The sequence below is a fragment of the Sparus aurata genome, chromosome 3 (assembly GCF_900880675.1).
Source record: "Sparus aurata chromosome 3, fSpaAur1.1, whole genome shotgun sequence".
In the NCBI taxonomy this organism is placed as follows: Eukaryota; Metazoa; Chordata; class Actinopteri; order Spariformes; family Sparidae; genus Sparus; species Sparus aurata.
Genome location: NC_044189.1, coordinates 4129304 through 4144005, shown reverse-complemented (window position 1 = coordinate 4144005; position 14702 = coordinate 4129304). Strand labels below are relative to the sequence as shown.

The 14702-nt window shown below is 42.3% G+C and overlaps 1 protein-coding gene across 1 annotated transcript in view; it reads left to right on the top strand.

Annotated features, from left to right (window-relative positions):
* The window catches only part of clcn1a (chloride channel, voltage-sensitive 1a), a 45621-nt gene extending 31798 nt beyond the window's left edge, over positions 1–13823 (top strand). The window contains exons 21-24 of the mRNA XM_030413031.1: positions 1181–1225; positions 2603–2707; positions 8427–8513; positions 9983–13823. Of these exons, the coding sequence (XP_030268891.1) occupies positions 1181–1225; positions 2603–2707; positions 8427–8513; positions 9983–10534 (789 nt within the window). The 3' untranslated portion in view covers positions 10535–13823. The remainder of the gene's footprint in view (positions 1–1180; positions 1226–2602; positions 2708–8426; positions 8514–9982) is intronic.
* The last annotated feature ends 879 nt before the right edge of the window (positions 13824–14702 follow it).

Below are 14702 nucleotides of genomic sequence, written 5' to 3'. Positions count from 1 at the left end.
TCATTTTATTTGTTACAGCCTATACTTTCCAATTCAAAGGATTATAAATTGACATGCTTTGATATCATTCTTATATATCCTGCATATCATTTATCATTTTAAGCTCAATAAATTCAGATAGGTATTTAACCGAAATTTCAAACATTTGTCCGGTAAATTGAAAACCTGCCGGTCACGTTGCCCGGTGCCAATTGTTTCTAGTGGTCTGAGAGCTCCCACAGTTTCAGCCAGGACAATGTATGTGTAAGTACTCTACATTTCACAAGCTCTGAGCCTTTAGAGTAATATATAAACAAAATAAACTCACAAAGTGTAAATATTCGTACACTTTTTGCCCTGTTATATACAACCACACATCGTCTGAATGCAAGTTTCTCTTTTACCGAACAAAGACTTTGCTTTACTGCCTCGTTAACTCATCGTATGACACACGTCATTCAAACTTGACAACTGCGGCTAACTGAGTTAGCAGCAGCTCGTCACTACAGTCTGTGATAGCTACAGCAAAGACTACAGTGAGCAGCAGTCAGCGGTGATTTACTGCCCTCTATTTGTTTGCAGCGACGTTCGACAGACGGCCAATTCTTACATATTACACCTTTTTAAGGACAGAAGCAGCTGCCTCAACAGCGACTATATGAGGGACGCAGCGCTCATTAATTCTGATTTTGCAAAACAGGTCGCGGCAGGTGTTGGCCTGAATTTCACCCTCAGTTTACTCACAAAGGTGATGCATGGGTGAAAGATGAGCCGAAGAAACTGGATGACAGCAGGCGGATTACCAAAAGATGTGTCGAAGAAAATATGGATTGAATTCAAGATATTTTTAGATTAAATATTCTATTTTTTAAGAGCAAAACGAGCAGTAATGATCTCTGTAGACTGTTTAAAATACAATAATCACTGGTGGTGTATGCTGTGTTTTATACATTCTTATATGTAAATAATTGATACAAATGACAGGAATCAGATTGTATAACTGTATCAAGAATATGACACAGATTGTACTTTCAGTTACTTTCCTCTCATGTAAGATTCAGACGAGGCTTTCTGAATTTAGAGGTGACACCGCGCCCGGCTCGGAGGGACACGACTGACAGAGGATGTTTTTATAGAAATCACTCACAGACATCTCTCATCTTTCATCTGTCTCTTCCCTTTTTTTTTTTGTTGTCTCCAGGAGCCCTGTCCTCCTCCCCTGTCAGACACCATGACACCAGAGGAGGTACGGTAATGATTAATTTGCATCTCTGCTTAATAATTAACAGCATGGTGATCAAGTACTCACGCACCAAACATCAAGTCCTCTGCAGCTGAGTCGACGACGGTGGCTGAAGATGGAACAAACTCAAAACATCCCTTTGAAAACCTCAATCATCCAATTTAACACGCACTCAGTACAACACAGTCGCCAGAATAATTGTTAGGCAAGTATATTTCTGCAAAACCACAGATAACTTATAACTTCACCTTCTTCATGTTGCAGCGTTCTGTATCTTTAGCTTGAAGTCACAACTCTCTGCGTATGTTCTGGTGAGGTGTAGGCACAACAATGTCTTGGTTTAGGTTGGGAAAACATCATGGTTTGGCTAAAAATACCTGTTTTAGGATATCGTCCAACTTCTGATGAAGAATCTCATTTTGATGCCACAAAAACGGATGGAAATGTCTCCAGGCCTCCTTAAAAAATACCCAGCGGTGTGACTTGAACTCTGGGTCGCCCGTTCGATAGCCTTGTTGGCTCGTAATAACCAGCTACCTTCCCCTCCGCCGAGCATGTAATGTGAATGTGATGTGCCACGTTTGGTACATATCGACCTTAGATGTTACTGTGGTTTGCAGAAAGGTTAACTGCCAACATTACACCCTGGAGACCGGGCTGCTCTGTAAGCTCTGGAGTTTACTCATCATGTCGTAAGTGTTGGCTTATCTCCAAATTAGCATTCGAATCCTTGTCACATGTAGGTCACAGGTGTAAGAGATCTGTGTCACAGTTGAGGAGCAGACCCACAATTGGGGCACTTTTTAACTGCAGTGTGAACGCAGACAGAATTGTAAATGAGACATCTCTTTTTTTTCCTTTTTTTGTTGAGAGCACCAAAACAATATTGTGCCCTCCAGTGCTGTTCCGTCTGCTGCTCTGCCTTTACTCTTCCTGGCACTTACCCAAAATGCCCCGTAACATCGCCCTGTAAATTCTACAAGACTGCTGCCCCTGTCACAGCAGGCCGAGGCTTGTAGGTAAAATCCATAGAGAGGCTAAAAGGTGTCAGACATCCTAAATCTCAGAGGGGAGAGCGGTGACATGCAAGGACGCTGCGCAAGGCTTTCAAGGTTTTTCACAGCTGCAAAACTGTCCTCGGTCGCAGCTATCTACCCTCCGCAGCCGCACACCTTCAATTCCACCACCCTGCTCAGTGATTTCATAATTTATTTAAGGGTGAATGATGTTTTAATTAGATACTATACAGTATGTATATGACCCGTCATGACAACAAATGCTAATCTTCACCGCTGGCTGAACTCGCATATTTGAATAAAAAGGAGGGATTTTCCCCGTCATGAGAGCGACGCTGACCTTGCTCCTTATTCGCTGTTGCAGATCACAGCGTGGGAAGAGAAAGAGATGGACAAGCCGATGGAAATCGATGAGATACGAGTGGACCCTTCCCCTTTCCAGCTGGTTGAGAGAACGTCGTTACACAAGGTTGGTGGGCAAAGACGGAGATAAACAGGCGCCACAGAGGTCAGCAGATGTTTAAATCATATTCCAGTGGCTGCTTCAGAGCACCTTGCTTCATTACTGTAATTTAGTCTCCATGAAACAGGAAGATAAATAGATGGGTAGGAAAGATAGGAGAGATTTATGAGTGCCATAAAGAGGCATAATCACAGCGCTGTGTGAAATATAAACCAAAGTGCTCTACACAGCATTCTCACATAGAAATGTTCAGTTGTTTTTGTTTCAATGTTTGTTCAACAACGCAGTAATGATCGGAACGAAAATGGAAACATCCCGGTTGGTTCAGCGGGTTCAAACTGAATACGATATGTGATGCATCTCTAATACCGAATATAAGACGAGGTTTTTTTCAATTAAAATTATGTGAAAAAGTGGGGTCGTCTTATAATCGGGGTCTAACCGTTGACACATGCTGATAGTTGTCTGGGTCGCTACACGTCCGCAACAGCAGAGGGCGCCAGCTTATTGTAGAGACGTCACTGACACTGTGGCTGCGGTTATCTGTCAATCACAGCGGAGAAGAAGTGACAGGAGATGAAAAATGGAGAGACGCGGTGATTTTACGGAGCAAAGTGGATCAAGTGTGGCAAGTTAACAGACATCTGAGGCGGAGCTATGATGCTAATTTTAAGATAATGAGATCAATGCAGCGGAGGCGCCAAACAACTGTCAGCCAGCCAAGAAATATGGCCGTAACTCCATATTTCTTGGCTGGTTGACAGTTGTTTGTTGTAACGTCCGAAGATGGCGGGTCCAAAAAGGCCGTCTGAAAACAGTAAGAGAAAAGCTTATCGTGGTCCTCTACGCGGCCGCTTCCAAGAGACTGACATGAAGGTATGTGAGTTTGTTACTGAGAAACTAATTTTGGTTATCAGAGTCTTTTTCTGAAGATTGGTCTTGAAAAGAGGGGTCGTCTTATAATCAGGGTCGTCCTATATTCGGGTCAATACGGTAATTGGGATCGGGACACTCAATGCGTTTACATGCACAGCTTGGTCAGATTACAGCCATAGTCCGACTACACTACTCAACAAGACAACTGCAATTGTCCGAGTATACATGCTGGTGAGAAAATCAGATTATTGACCGGAGCATGTCATACCCCGGTACGCTAGGTGGCGCTGTACCCATTTCAACTAGTGTAAACAGAAACACCTCCGGCTGACCTCTTTACGTCGCCAGCTGCCTCGGCATTCAAGAAAGATGGCGTACGAAGAGCGAGACGAAGCTGCATCTTTGTACACTTCGTATATGGTGTACATGATAGTTACACAAACTAGGTGCACAATGGCGCTCTTTCTTACGGTGATTTCGGAGGAAAGACGCCGCCATCTGTCTACTTCCGGCTCACGACCCCGGGGAAAAAATCTTGTGCCTGCGCAGAACGCAAAATCTGATCCGATCTGATGGAACGTATACATGCAGGAGTAATGCGACTATCAATCGAACAATCTGGGTGCTTTAATTCGACTATGAGAAATCCGATCCGGTCCGATTTCAGTCAGACTAAGGTGTATACATGCATCTTAAAAATCCCATCATAGTCGGACTAACCCAGTAATTCAGTTTACATGAGTGTCATGTAAACGCACTGACAGTCTGTCGGCTTTGTTTTCAAAAATGTTCAAAAACAGTTTATGGTAGAGGGACAGTTTCCTTTATTGAAGATGAAACGGACCAGAACAGATTGCACGTGTATCCCCGAGGCTCAAAAACATGTTGGACACATTTGTTTCCTGAAACATTAACCAACAATTTTTCTGACACTTTGCATTGTTTACAGCCGTGTGTGCGAGCTGCTAGTCTCATTCTTTGCTCACACATTATTTATTCCTCGGAGCAGCAACGAGCAGCAGCACAAGAGAAAACATTAGTTTATTCATTCATTAAGTCTATAACTGAGACTGGAAAGCAGATAGAAATGGTGCCAGGCTGGATCGCCAGTCGGCCTTCGTTTTTCTCAGGAGATTTCGTGCCCAGCAGCAGATAAAATTGCATATTGTAAGTGAGGTTTATAGGGAACCAATCTAAAAGCCGATGGTGTTATTGTTCTCTTGCAGGAGTGCCCAAACCTAAACTTGAAGGTGTTCCACGCACCAAAAACAAAAACCTAGTCAAACAAACATCACTATAATTTTCTTTCTTTTTAGCTTTTTGCTCCAAACATCATCATCATTAACTTAAAGGTGATTCAGAGGACGCTGTAATCTCTCTGGGCATGTGCAGTGGCTGCGGTATCTCTATAATGAACTTGCTACTAACATTGGTATTGATTTATGTTTAAGTGTGTGGAAAAACTCCCTGCCGCTCTCCCTGGAAACATCTGCGACATCCGTCCTCGTTTCCACCACTTTGGACACCCGGCACCTCTTTAGTCAGCAGCTGTCAGACTTGTCGTGCGACACTCAGCAGCTGGTTTCCTGTTTTGTTTTTTTTATTTATGTGTTTGATATTAAAGTAACCAGCAGCTTAAAGTTACTGCTCAAGTGGCCCCAAAATCAAACTCATCAATGTCATGCACAAAAATGACGGAAGTGTTCAAACCTGAGCCGATTTTTATTCATCCATCAGTCTTCATTTTAACGTTGCTTCATTTTAAAATGAAAATATCTCAAGGGAACAAAAAAAATATCCAAAGAAAATGAGGAAATATTGTCATTTTCTTCCATTTTCATTCATATTTAATAGTCATTACCTCATGATAGGCGTGAAATTGCTCGGATGGGAAGTCACCGGTTGATTTTTATTGCAAAGAAGTAAATTCACTGTGGACAGGAGTTTGCTTGTATAATACCTGCGACAACAAAACAAACAAAGGAGCATATAAATGAAGTTCAGCACCTCGAGCGCTCTGCGAGTCTTTTGTTGATGTTCCCACACGCGGCTCCTCAAGTTGTTTACTTCTGTAATGTCTCATTCAGTCGCGGATGTGGATAACCTTGACAGAGGGGTAATGACACATGAAGAACACTCAGCGAAGACTCGGATTTATTCACACGGCGTCGCTCGACTAAATGGAGATAGACATGACGACGTTTCTTTTTTTTCTTTTTGTTGACTGAGGACAGAATCTTATTAACAGTGGTCAGGGAGGGATATTACATAAACACCCAATTATTAATAAATGAGAGTTCTTTATGCCATTTATTTACCTCCTGGAAGCTGAAACAGTTCAACCACAGAGTAGCTCCACTTGAAAAGAGGCAGGATACAAAATACTTTGCTCAAAAACGACCCAACAATAATTGCTTCTGGAGGGGAAGCGTGCTCATATTTTCTTCATGCCACTGTTTGGGCAAACAGTCGGAGAATTTGTCTTTTTTGAGTGTGGCAGCAGTCGCATCATGTTTCCGTTTGAGCCACAGATGTTGTACGTTCAACATAAATAAATGATGATATACTCAAAGTAATAACCAGCTCGCTGTTGACCATCCGGTCTGCTGCTGGTGTCCAGCTGTTAAAGGGATATTCCGGTGTAAGTTTAATCCATGGTCTAAATCACCGTGAAACTGTGTTAGACTCCCTCTCAAGAGATCAAGTTAGCAGACCGCTAATTTACGGAGTTTTATCAACCTCAGAAACGACCGCACGACAACAATACACTGCAGTAAATGGATCCAAATATAAACCGCCACCAAAAAGCCACAAATAATGCTCAGAACAGCACCAAACTACAGCAACAGTACAAATAGGGTCTCAGCACATAGTCCGGGGCATCTAACCTCCGCTAGCTTAGCTGGATTTCTACTGAAAAGCTGACTAAATTAACCACTCTGCTGCAGCAGCTTCCTGTTGACGGGAAGTCCCGATGAGTCGATTACCGAGTGCAGTAGAGTTCCGCGGCTCATGGATGAAAATGTATGATTATGACTCCATGGAAAAGCAATCAAAGTTCATATGTGTCTTACCTGCCAGTTTATAACAGTTATTATCGAGAGCGGACAGGGAAAAGAACGGATTGAGCATTTCTAACCGCACTCGGTAATCGTCGCGTCGGGACTTCCCCGACCCGGAAGCTGATGGAGGAGAGTTGAAGTCTGTTTTTAGCTTCACAATAGAAATCCAGCTAAGCTAGCGGAGGTTAGATGCCCCGGACTATGTGCTGAGACCCTATTTGTACTGTTGCTGAAGTTTGGTGCTGTTCTGAGCATTATTTGTGGCTTTGTGGTGGCGGTTTATATTTGGATCCATTTACTGCAGTGTATTGTTGTCGTACGGTTGTTTCTGAGGTTGATAAAACTCTGTAAATTAGCAGTCTGCTAACTTACTCCGGAATATCCCTTTAATGTCTCCCTCCAGTTAAAACTGTCTTTGTCTTCTTGTTCTTACAGTTGAATATTCGATCTTCACCATAGATATTCAAATGATGTATCTCCAGAGTTTTAACATGAGCTCTGGCGGGACTACAAGAATGATTTGTGCCATCGCAAATAGTTTGGAAGCCGGTTCTGATCCAATAAACAGCGTACATCTTGATATTTAGATATCTTGTGCCCAGCATTGAAACTTTGCATATTCATATATTCAGTTTTTTTTTTAAACTTCAGTAATTTAATGGCACCGACTGAATTGATTCTTGATTTTTGTGCATCGAAAAACGTCACGTGTCATCAGCATCACTGAGCCAATAAGCATGCGGCGTGCTCGCTGTGCCAAAATCTAACAGCGCTGCTGATTGGCTGTCTCGTCACATGGATGGAAAACACCAGGTTACGCCCAGAGACGGGTCTTAAAACGACTGGTACTGGTATCAGAATGTTTTTTTAAAGAGTACCAGCCCTCCACGGAATCACAAATGGTCAGTTGAGACTCGTTCAGTCTGTTTTAGCTGATTTAGTCTTCAACAGCTCGACATTTTATCATCTGCTGAACTTTATTCTGATCATACTCTTATGTGTAATAAACTGCATCACAGTCCTGCAGTTTTAGGTGTCTTGTTGGTTGAGTTTTGTGCCGTCAGAGTTCAAACTGCAGTGTTGCGTCTTCACCGAACATCTCGGGGTGTGAATGAATCCCAAATGTGTTTGAACAGTCCAGCTGCAGATTTTCACAAAATCTTGTAAATCTGCTGCCTATTGATGATGAATGTGTGAATAAGCAGCAGATGTGTTCAATTATTAGTATATTTCTGGCTTTGATATTATGTTATTATACTGTGTATACTTTCATTTGTATTCCTGTGTTGTACAGTTGCTGTGAAACGCTCACATTTGTATTATGAGGAAGCTGAAGGTGATCCAGGATTTGCGGGATACTGAAGCGTGTAAACAGTTTGTTCCATTGTTGTTGTTTTCTTTTGTCGTGGGTGTAATTTATTCTCGTGGTGATATCGGAGTATTCTGCTTATTCATGTGCAAAAAGGAGACTTTAATTTTGGTGGAGCTGTGCTGATGCATACAAAGAGCTCATCTACAGTGTGACCTTCGCTGGAATAGGGACAGAATACTTTGTGCACAGAAACATTTTCAAGGACTTTCCCGTCCTGTAGTTCACCTGGAGCCTCGAGCGAAGTCTGCTTCCATCTTCCTGTCTCGATGACATTGTGTCTAGACAGAACTGACAGGGAAGCTCATCGCCTGTAAATTGTCTGGATTCACAGACAGATGTAAAAAGGCCGACTTTGGTCTGAGAGGAGGAAGTTTGTCGTAATTTGACGTGTGACCTTTTCTGGCTGTCTCCACAGACCCACACTCTGTTCTCACTGCTGGGGCTAAGTCATGCGTATGTGACCAGTATCGGCAAACTGGTCGGAGTGGTGGCGCTCAAAGAGGTAAGAAACTTCACCGCAGAGTGTGTGAGTGGTTTTAGTTTAGTTGAGTTTTTAAACCTCAAAGTATTACTAATTTAAATTGAAAAATCAGGCTATTTACTTTTATTTTGAAGGAGCTGAGTAAATATCCACTCCAATGTGCATCAACTGTTTTAAGAGTGATACTGGAATAACTGTTGAATCGTTTTATCGTCAGAAAACTAGACGGGTGACGAAACAATACTTTCCAACTAAATATGAGATGTTAGAAAAACTTAAATCCACATTTAGATATTTTGTTTGTGCATCTTTTCCCGGTTCTGTCCGCTCCAGTGCGCCAAAGGATATATTCAACTCCTCTGAGGCAGTTATGTTTCCACCTGTGTCTCTTCTCTCATTTGGTTGTTTTTGTTTAATTCTGGTGTCAAACAAACAAACAAACAGATTTCTACAAAGCTTGGATGAAGATTATCCCAGATTAAACCCTTAACAAATTCGTAAATTTTTCCTGAAATAATCCAGATTGAAGGAATGTAAATGTTTATTTTGTGTTGGATTAGATTTGATTTAATTAAAGGACACTGTTGAGCTCTGGTGAAGGTATACGCTCTACTGAGTGCAATTCTAGTTTGCCTGTTGTGCCTATTTTTGATAAAATCTGAAGACTAATACTATCCAAGGGGAAGTTACATCAGTATTATGAATAAAAACACATAAAATATGGCAGAATCTAAAGAAGCAAAATAAACCCTTTGGAGTGGACGTATGTTTTTTCAATAATGGAAAAAAATGTGTAAAAATCTTGATAAAGTATAATAAAACCTTATTCAGCTGAATATTTGTAAATTCTCACCTGTCTGGTTATTTGGACACTGATGCGTCTTCTCTTCCTTCCGCCATTTTGAATTTATAATGCCGTATCTCAACATGACAAAGAGATAATAACCAGGTGAAACTGTGTACAGGTATTTGGGGATCCACTACCTGGTTGTTGGGGCGTGTTTACTCCAACTTAAATGGTTTATAAATGCTGACTGTTAGAAGACACAATTACATTCAATCCATATCTGATGAAGGTCACCTGGAAGCAACATCTGAACAGTAAATTTAATTAAAATTAATGTTGATTAAACTCTGAAAACTTCCTCTTCCTCTTTTTTTTTTTAAATACACTCAACTTTTAGAAGTCTTCTCTTGTCCGTCTCAACTTTGAAGGAAATGAAATCCTTCAGATTTTTGCTCCTGAAGTCTCATAAAGCTTTGTGAATTATGTATGAGTATTTTGTTAGTATAATCAATATCCTCTCTGTATGATTCCGGCTTTTCTTTGATTTGATTCATCCCCTTTTCTTTCATCCCTCCATCTTGCTGTGTTTTCTTGCTAACCACCTCTTTTCTTTCCTCTTCTTGTGTCCCTCCTCTTCCATCTTTATTCTCCACCCTTTTACCTCCCCATCCTCTCCTTCCTCCTCCTCCTCCTCCTCCTTCAGCTCCAGAAGGCCATCGAGGGCTCCACGCGCTCCGGCGTCCGGCTCCGCCCTCCGCTCGCCAGCTTCCGCGACATCAGCAACCACAACTCTGTCCCTAAACCTCCACCTTCTTCTCCTACTTCTCCGTCCGCTCCAGCCTCCACCCCCCCTCCCTCACCTCCGACTGCTTCCCCGCCTCCTTCCCCCTCTTCCCCTCACCCCCACCACCACCACCACCACCACCATCATCATCATCTTCATCATCACCAAAATGAAACAGAGGTGTGGATTGAGGGCGTGAAGCTGGAGGTGGAGGAGAGCACCAGCAGCAGTACAGGAAGCGGCGGCAGCAGCAGCAGCACGGCAGCCTCCACCTCAGCCTGTAGCAGGAGTTGCAGCTACAACAGCAACCTCACCCTCCCTCCCTCCTCCACTCCTCCCCCGGTCCCCTCCTCCTCCACACCTCCACCTCCTCCTTCTCCTTCTCCTCCTCTGTCCTCCTCCATCCCTCTCTCCACCCTACAGGGACTCTTTGAGGGGGATGAAGACAGCGACGATGAGCCAATGGTTTAGATTAGACGAGAGTGATGGTTATGTTTTTTATAACGGGAAACTTTTTTTAATGGTGTGAGTTTTTTTCTTCTGTTCTTAATTTGTTGCTCCGGTCTTTCGACACTCATTTACCTCTTTTTGTCACCGCCACCCTCGGTGGAGCCAACGGCGTGTTTGCTTGAAGCTACGCCAAGCTAGGCAGTTTACCCCGTCGTTATTCTGTGTGCTTATTCCACAGACCTTCTAGTTGATGGGAAAAAAAACCTTTTTCATTGCCCTGCTCGCTTCGACCTGTGTCTTTCCTAAAAGATTAACTCCAATATGTTTCAACTTGACTCCTATTTTCCCACGTTTTGTGTCTAAGTGATTGATGGGGACACAATTGTGAATTTGGTGGAGTGTTGAGCGAGATCACTGCAGCAACATATCACAAAAAATACATCCACATATGGCGCTTTTCTACACATTTAGTGGTTCAGCTCAACCCAACTGGCACGTCAGCCCAGCGCAGCAGGGAACAAGCTGTAGTTCATGTTCCAGCCTATAGGTGGCGCCAAAAACAGAGAAGAAGAGACGGAGCTTGTGCTGTGTTTACAAACAGACAGTAGAGGGAGAAACCCAACGAAAATGGCTAGCGTTGTCTATGATCCTTTTTTGCTCAGTGTCGTGGCAGAGGAGCAGAATGTTTTATCCTCGTAACCCTGATAGGCTCAACATCTTCTGCAGCACGAACACAAGCATGTAGTCCGCCGTTGTTGTTGTTGTTGTTGTTGTGAGACGTCGCGGAGGTCGCAGGCCAGGGTTTTTCCACCCTGAGACCAGGTTTCAAAAAAGTGTGTTCACAGGATCCATGTGGACGATCGGCTGAATCGGGGGGACAACAATTAATGAATTTGGTGGAGTGTTGAGCGAGAGATCACTGCAGCAACATATCACAAAAAATACATCCACGTATGGCGCTTTTCTACACATTACTGGTTCAGCTCAACCCAACTGGCACGTCAGCCCAGTGCAGAAGGGATTTGCGTTTCTGTTACAACCAGGTTACCTGCTTGAAGGTGTGTCTTTAACTGGTGATGTGCTTGCATGCTCAAAGGAGCTTCTCCCTCCCTCTGTAGTCTCCTGCCAGACCTCAGAACAACAACAATGCTGTTGTCGTGCTCATGACGTAGAGCCACACATGTCGTTGCTGGAGCTGTAATTGATTTTCAGATTCTGAAGAAGACCACACTATTGTAACTTGACAATACTTGTTCTGCAAGTGTTTGGAGAGAAGGGAACAAGTCTGAGTTTATTGATATCGGCTGTGAGAAGCAGGTAATTATTGGTATTGGATAAAAGAAAAATCCATATTGTCTATTTCCATTATTTAGTTAGTTAGAGGGTTTTATCATGAGGCATCAAAATGAAGAGTTTTTGGTTTTCACCAACAGGATCTCAACAAGAATCCTGATCCAGCTAAATGCAAACACGAGACGGTGAAGTAAAGCAGATGTCTATAAGTACAAAGAGCGACACTGGAGAGAAAGTAAACTTCAAAACAGAGATTTAGTAAGAAGCTACTTTCTCTCAGGTTTCCTGCACAGACATGAGTTGAGTATCACAACACAGCCTCGTTTGAGAAGGACGAAGGTGTCACAGATTGGCCGAGGTCCTGAGACGCCACCGCAGCCAACCTGACTGTGGTTTCACTCGTTGTTTCCAAAAGTGCCAGTAGGAAAGCGAACAAAAAGATCTATCTCTGTAGCAATCATCTCAGAAATGTTAAGAAAATCCTTTTTGTTCAACCAGAAACAAACGCACCCCAAAGCCACTGAACTCCATTTGCAGAAACAGTCATTTTATCCTGGTCTTTTTCTTCTGTCTCCTGTCAAACTTCTTGTTGAATTATTCTGGCTTTCCCTCCGCTGCTTCTTTCAAATCTCCTCCCTCGCTCTTGGTCTTATCCTCATATAATCACATAGAGTCGGTGATTGTTTGCTGTTTCGTCTCGGCCGATACTTTACCAGTGTCAGACTCTGTTGTCCTGTTGGTCATGTAGACACAATAACATGGGAGAGGTCCAGGGTGAAAAATACTGGAGTTCCCCTCGAATAAGCTCCGTACATGTTTGTGTTTTTGATACTTGTCCTGCAACGCTTCCTCCTCATTTCCTCTTTCTCATCAGTCAAACTAATTGAGGCAGTTTGTTGAACCCGAGACTGAAGTTTCCCTCAGGATCACGTTCCTGTTTAGGGCTCAAAGCTCCATTTAAAAAATAGAATTTGTCATTGTTAGTTACACGTTTTAAATCATGATAAGATGAATTCTGAAAATATAAATGTCTAAAATACCGCTATTATTTGCATTTCCCCCCTTTTTAATTCAGATTTATTAGACACGTCTCTGTGTCTCGGTGCTTTAAAGCCACATATCTGTTCTGTATTTGTGTTTTTTGGTGTTGAAGAGTGATCCGATCCTGCGCTGCCCGAACACGGATATGAACCCACTGAACCTCTGAACGTTTATGTGTCTTTAAAAGAAGGTTTTTATCAGATGAGAGCAGGAGCTATTGATTTTTTTTAACTGCCAACAGACCATCTGGATAGCGGGAGACTAATGGAGCTGCTCAGTCCACTGTGGAAGATTGGCTAAAGCCCCAAAACGACCTCCAAATTGTGTGCTGACCTTGTGGATGCAGCCTCAGAGCTCATCTCATCACGCTTAAGTTGATAGATGGTGCAGCTAAAGGCGGCTGACGACAGCCGAAACCCCGCTGCACGGGTCCTGGAGATTGTTTTTCCTTTTTTTTTGTTCCCTAACGATGCTGCCTTCCTGATCACACACGACTACTTTAAATCTTATGATGCAGAAAAATGCCAACAAACATAAAACAACCAGAGCTTTTTGTTGACGGACGTGACGGCTGACGTTCTGTCACGTAACATCTATATGCTAAACGAAGACGAAGATGTATGTTGACAGACGGCAGTGAATGTATTAATTAGCCTAATGAATGACCTCATTAGAAAAAACAGTTTTAATACGGAACTGTCAGGATGATTATCGCAGGACGTGAAGCTGCTCCTGTGTGACGTCTATCTCAAAAGTTTTTATTCCAGTTCCTAAAATTTAACCACAGAAATACAGGTGCTATTTGAACATTAGTGCACAAATAAAAAGTGACATAACTTCCTTTCTCTGTCTTTATATTAGATTATATATTCATGAAGTAAAATATCAGAAAACTACGGTGGCCCTGAAGTGCAAAACACAACGGCAAATCAGAAACCACGACGCAAATCAGAAACCACGAACACAAATCAAAAAACATGAATGTAAATCAAAAAAAACACACGAACGCAATCAAAACACCGAACACAAATCAGAAAACACGAACACAAATCAGAAAACACGAACACAAATCAGAAAACAACGAACACAAATCAGAAAACACGAACACAATCAGAAAACACGAACACAAATCAAAAACCACGAACACAAATCAGAAACCACGAACGCAAAAAACACGAACACAAATCAAAAAACACGAACACAAATCAGAAAACACGAACACAAATCAGAAACCACGAACACAAATCAGAAACCACGAACGCAAAAAACACGAACACAAATCAAAAAACACGGAACACAAATCAAAAAACACGAACGCAAATCAAAACACACGAACGCAAATCAGAAAACACGAACGCAAATCAAAACACACGAACGCAAATCAAAACACACGAAAGCAAATCAGAAAACACGAACGCAAATCAAAACACACAAACGCAAATCAAAAAACACGAACGCAAATCAAAAACGCAAATGTTAATGTTGTGTTTTTTGATTTTGCGTTCGTGTTTTCTGATTTGCTGTTGTGTTTTGCACTTCAGGGCCACCGTAGAAAACTATAATTAGTGGGAGCAGAGAGACTCAAACAAAGTGGTTCAAAAACAGCTGGAAAATCAAAATAACAATAATCATAAAAACTGTCTAAAGGTTCAAGTTCAAGGACAAATTATTAAATATTTGTGTTAAATCTATCACATAGCAGAACTTTAAACCTAGAATCAGCCTGTTATCTTCATGATATGATCAGAAGTGCCTCGTCTTCTTAAACTCCTTTATGGCCACCGACTCTGTACATGAAGAGGAAAGCGTATCTAATCTGAGGAGCTGCTGGTGATCGCTTTAACAGTCCCATTAA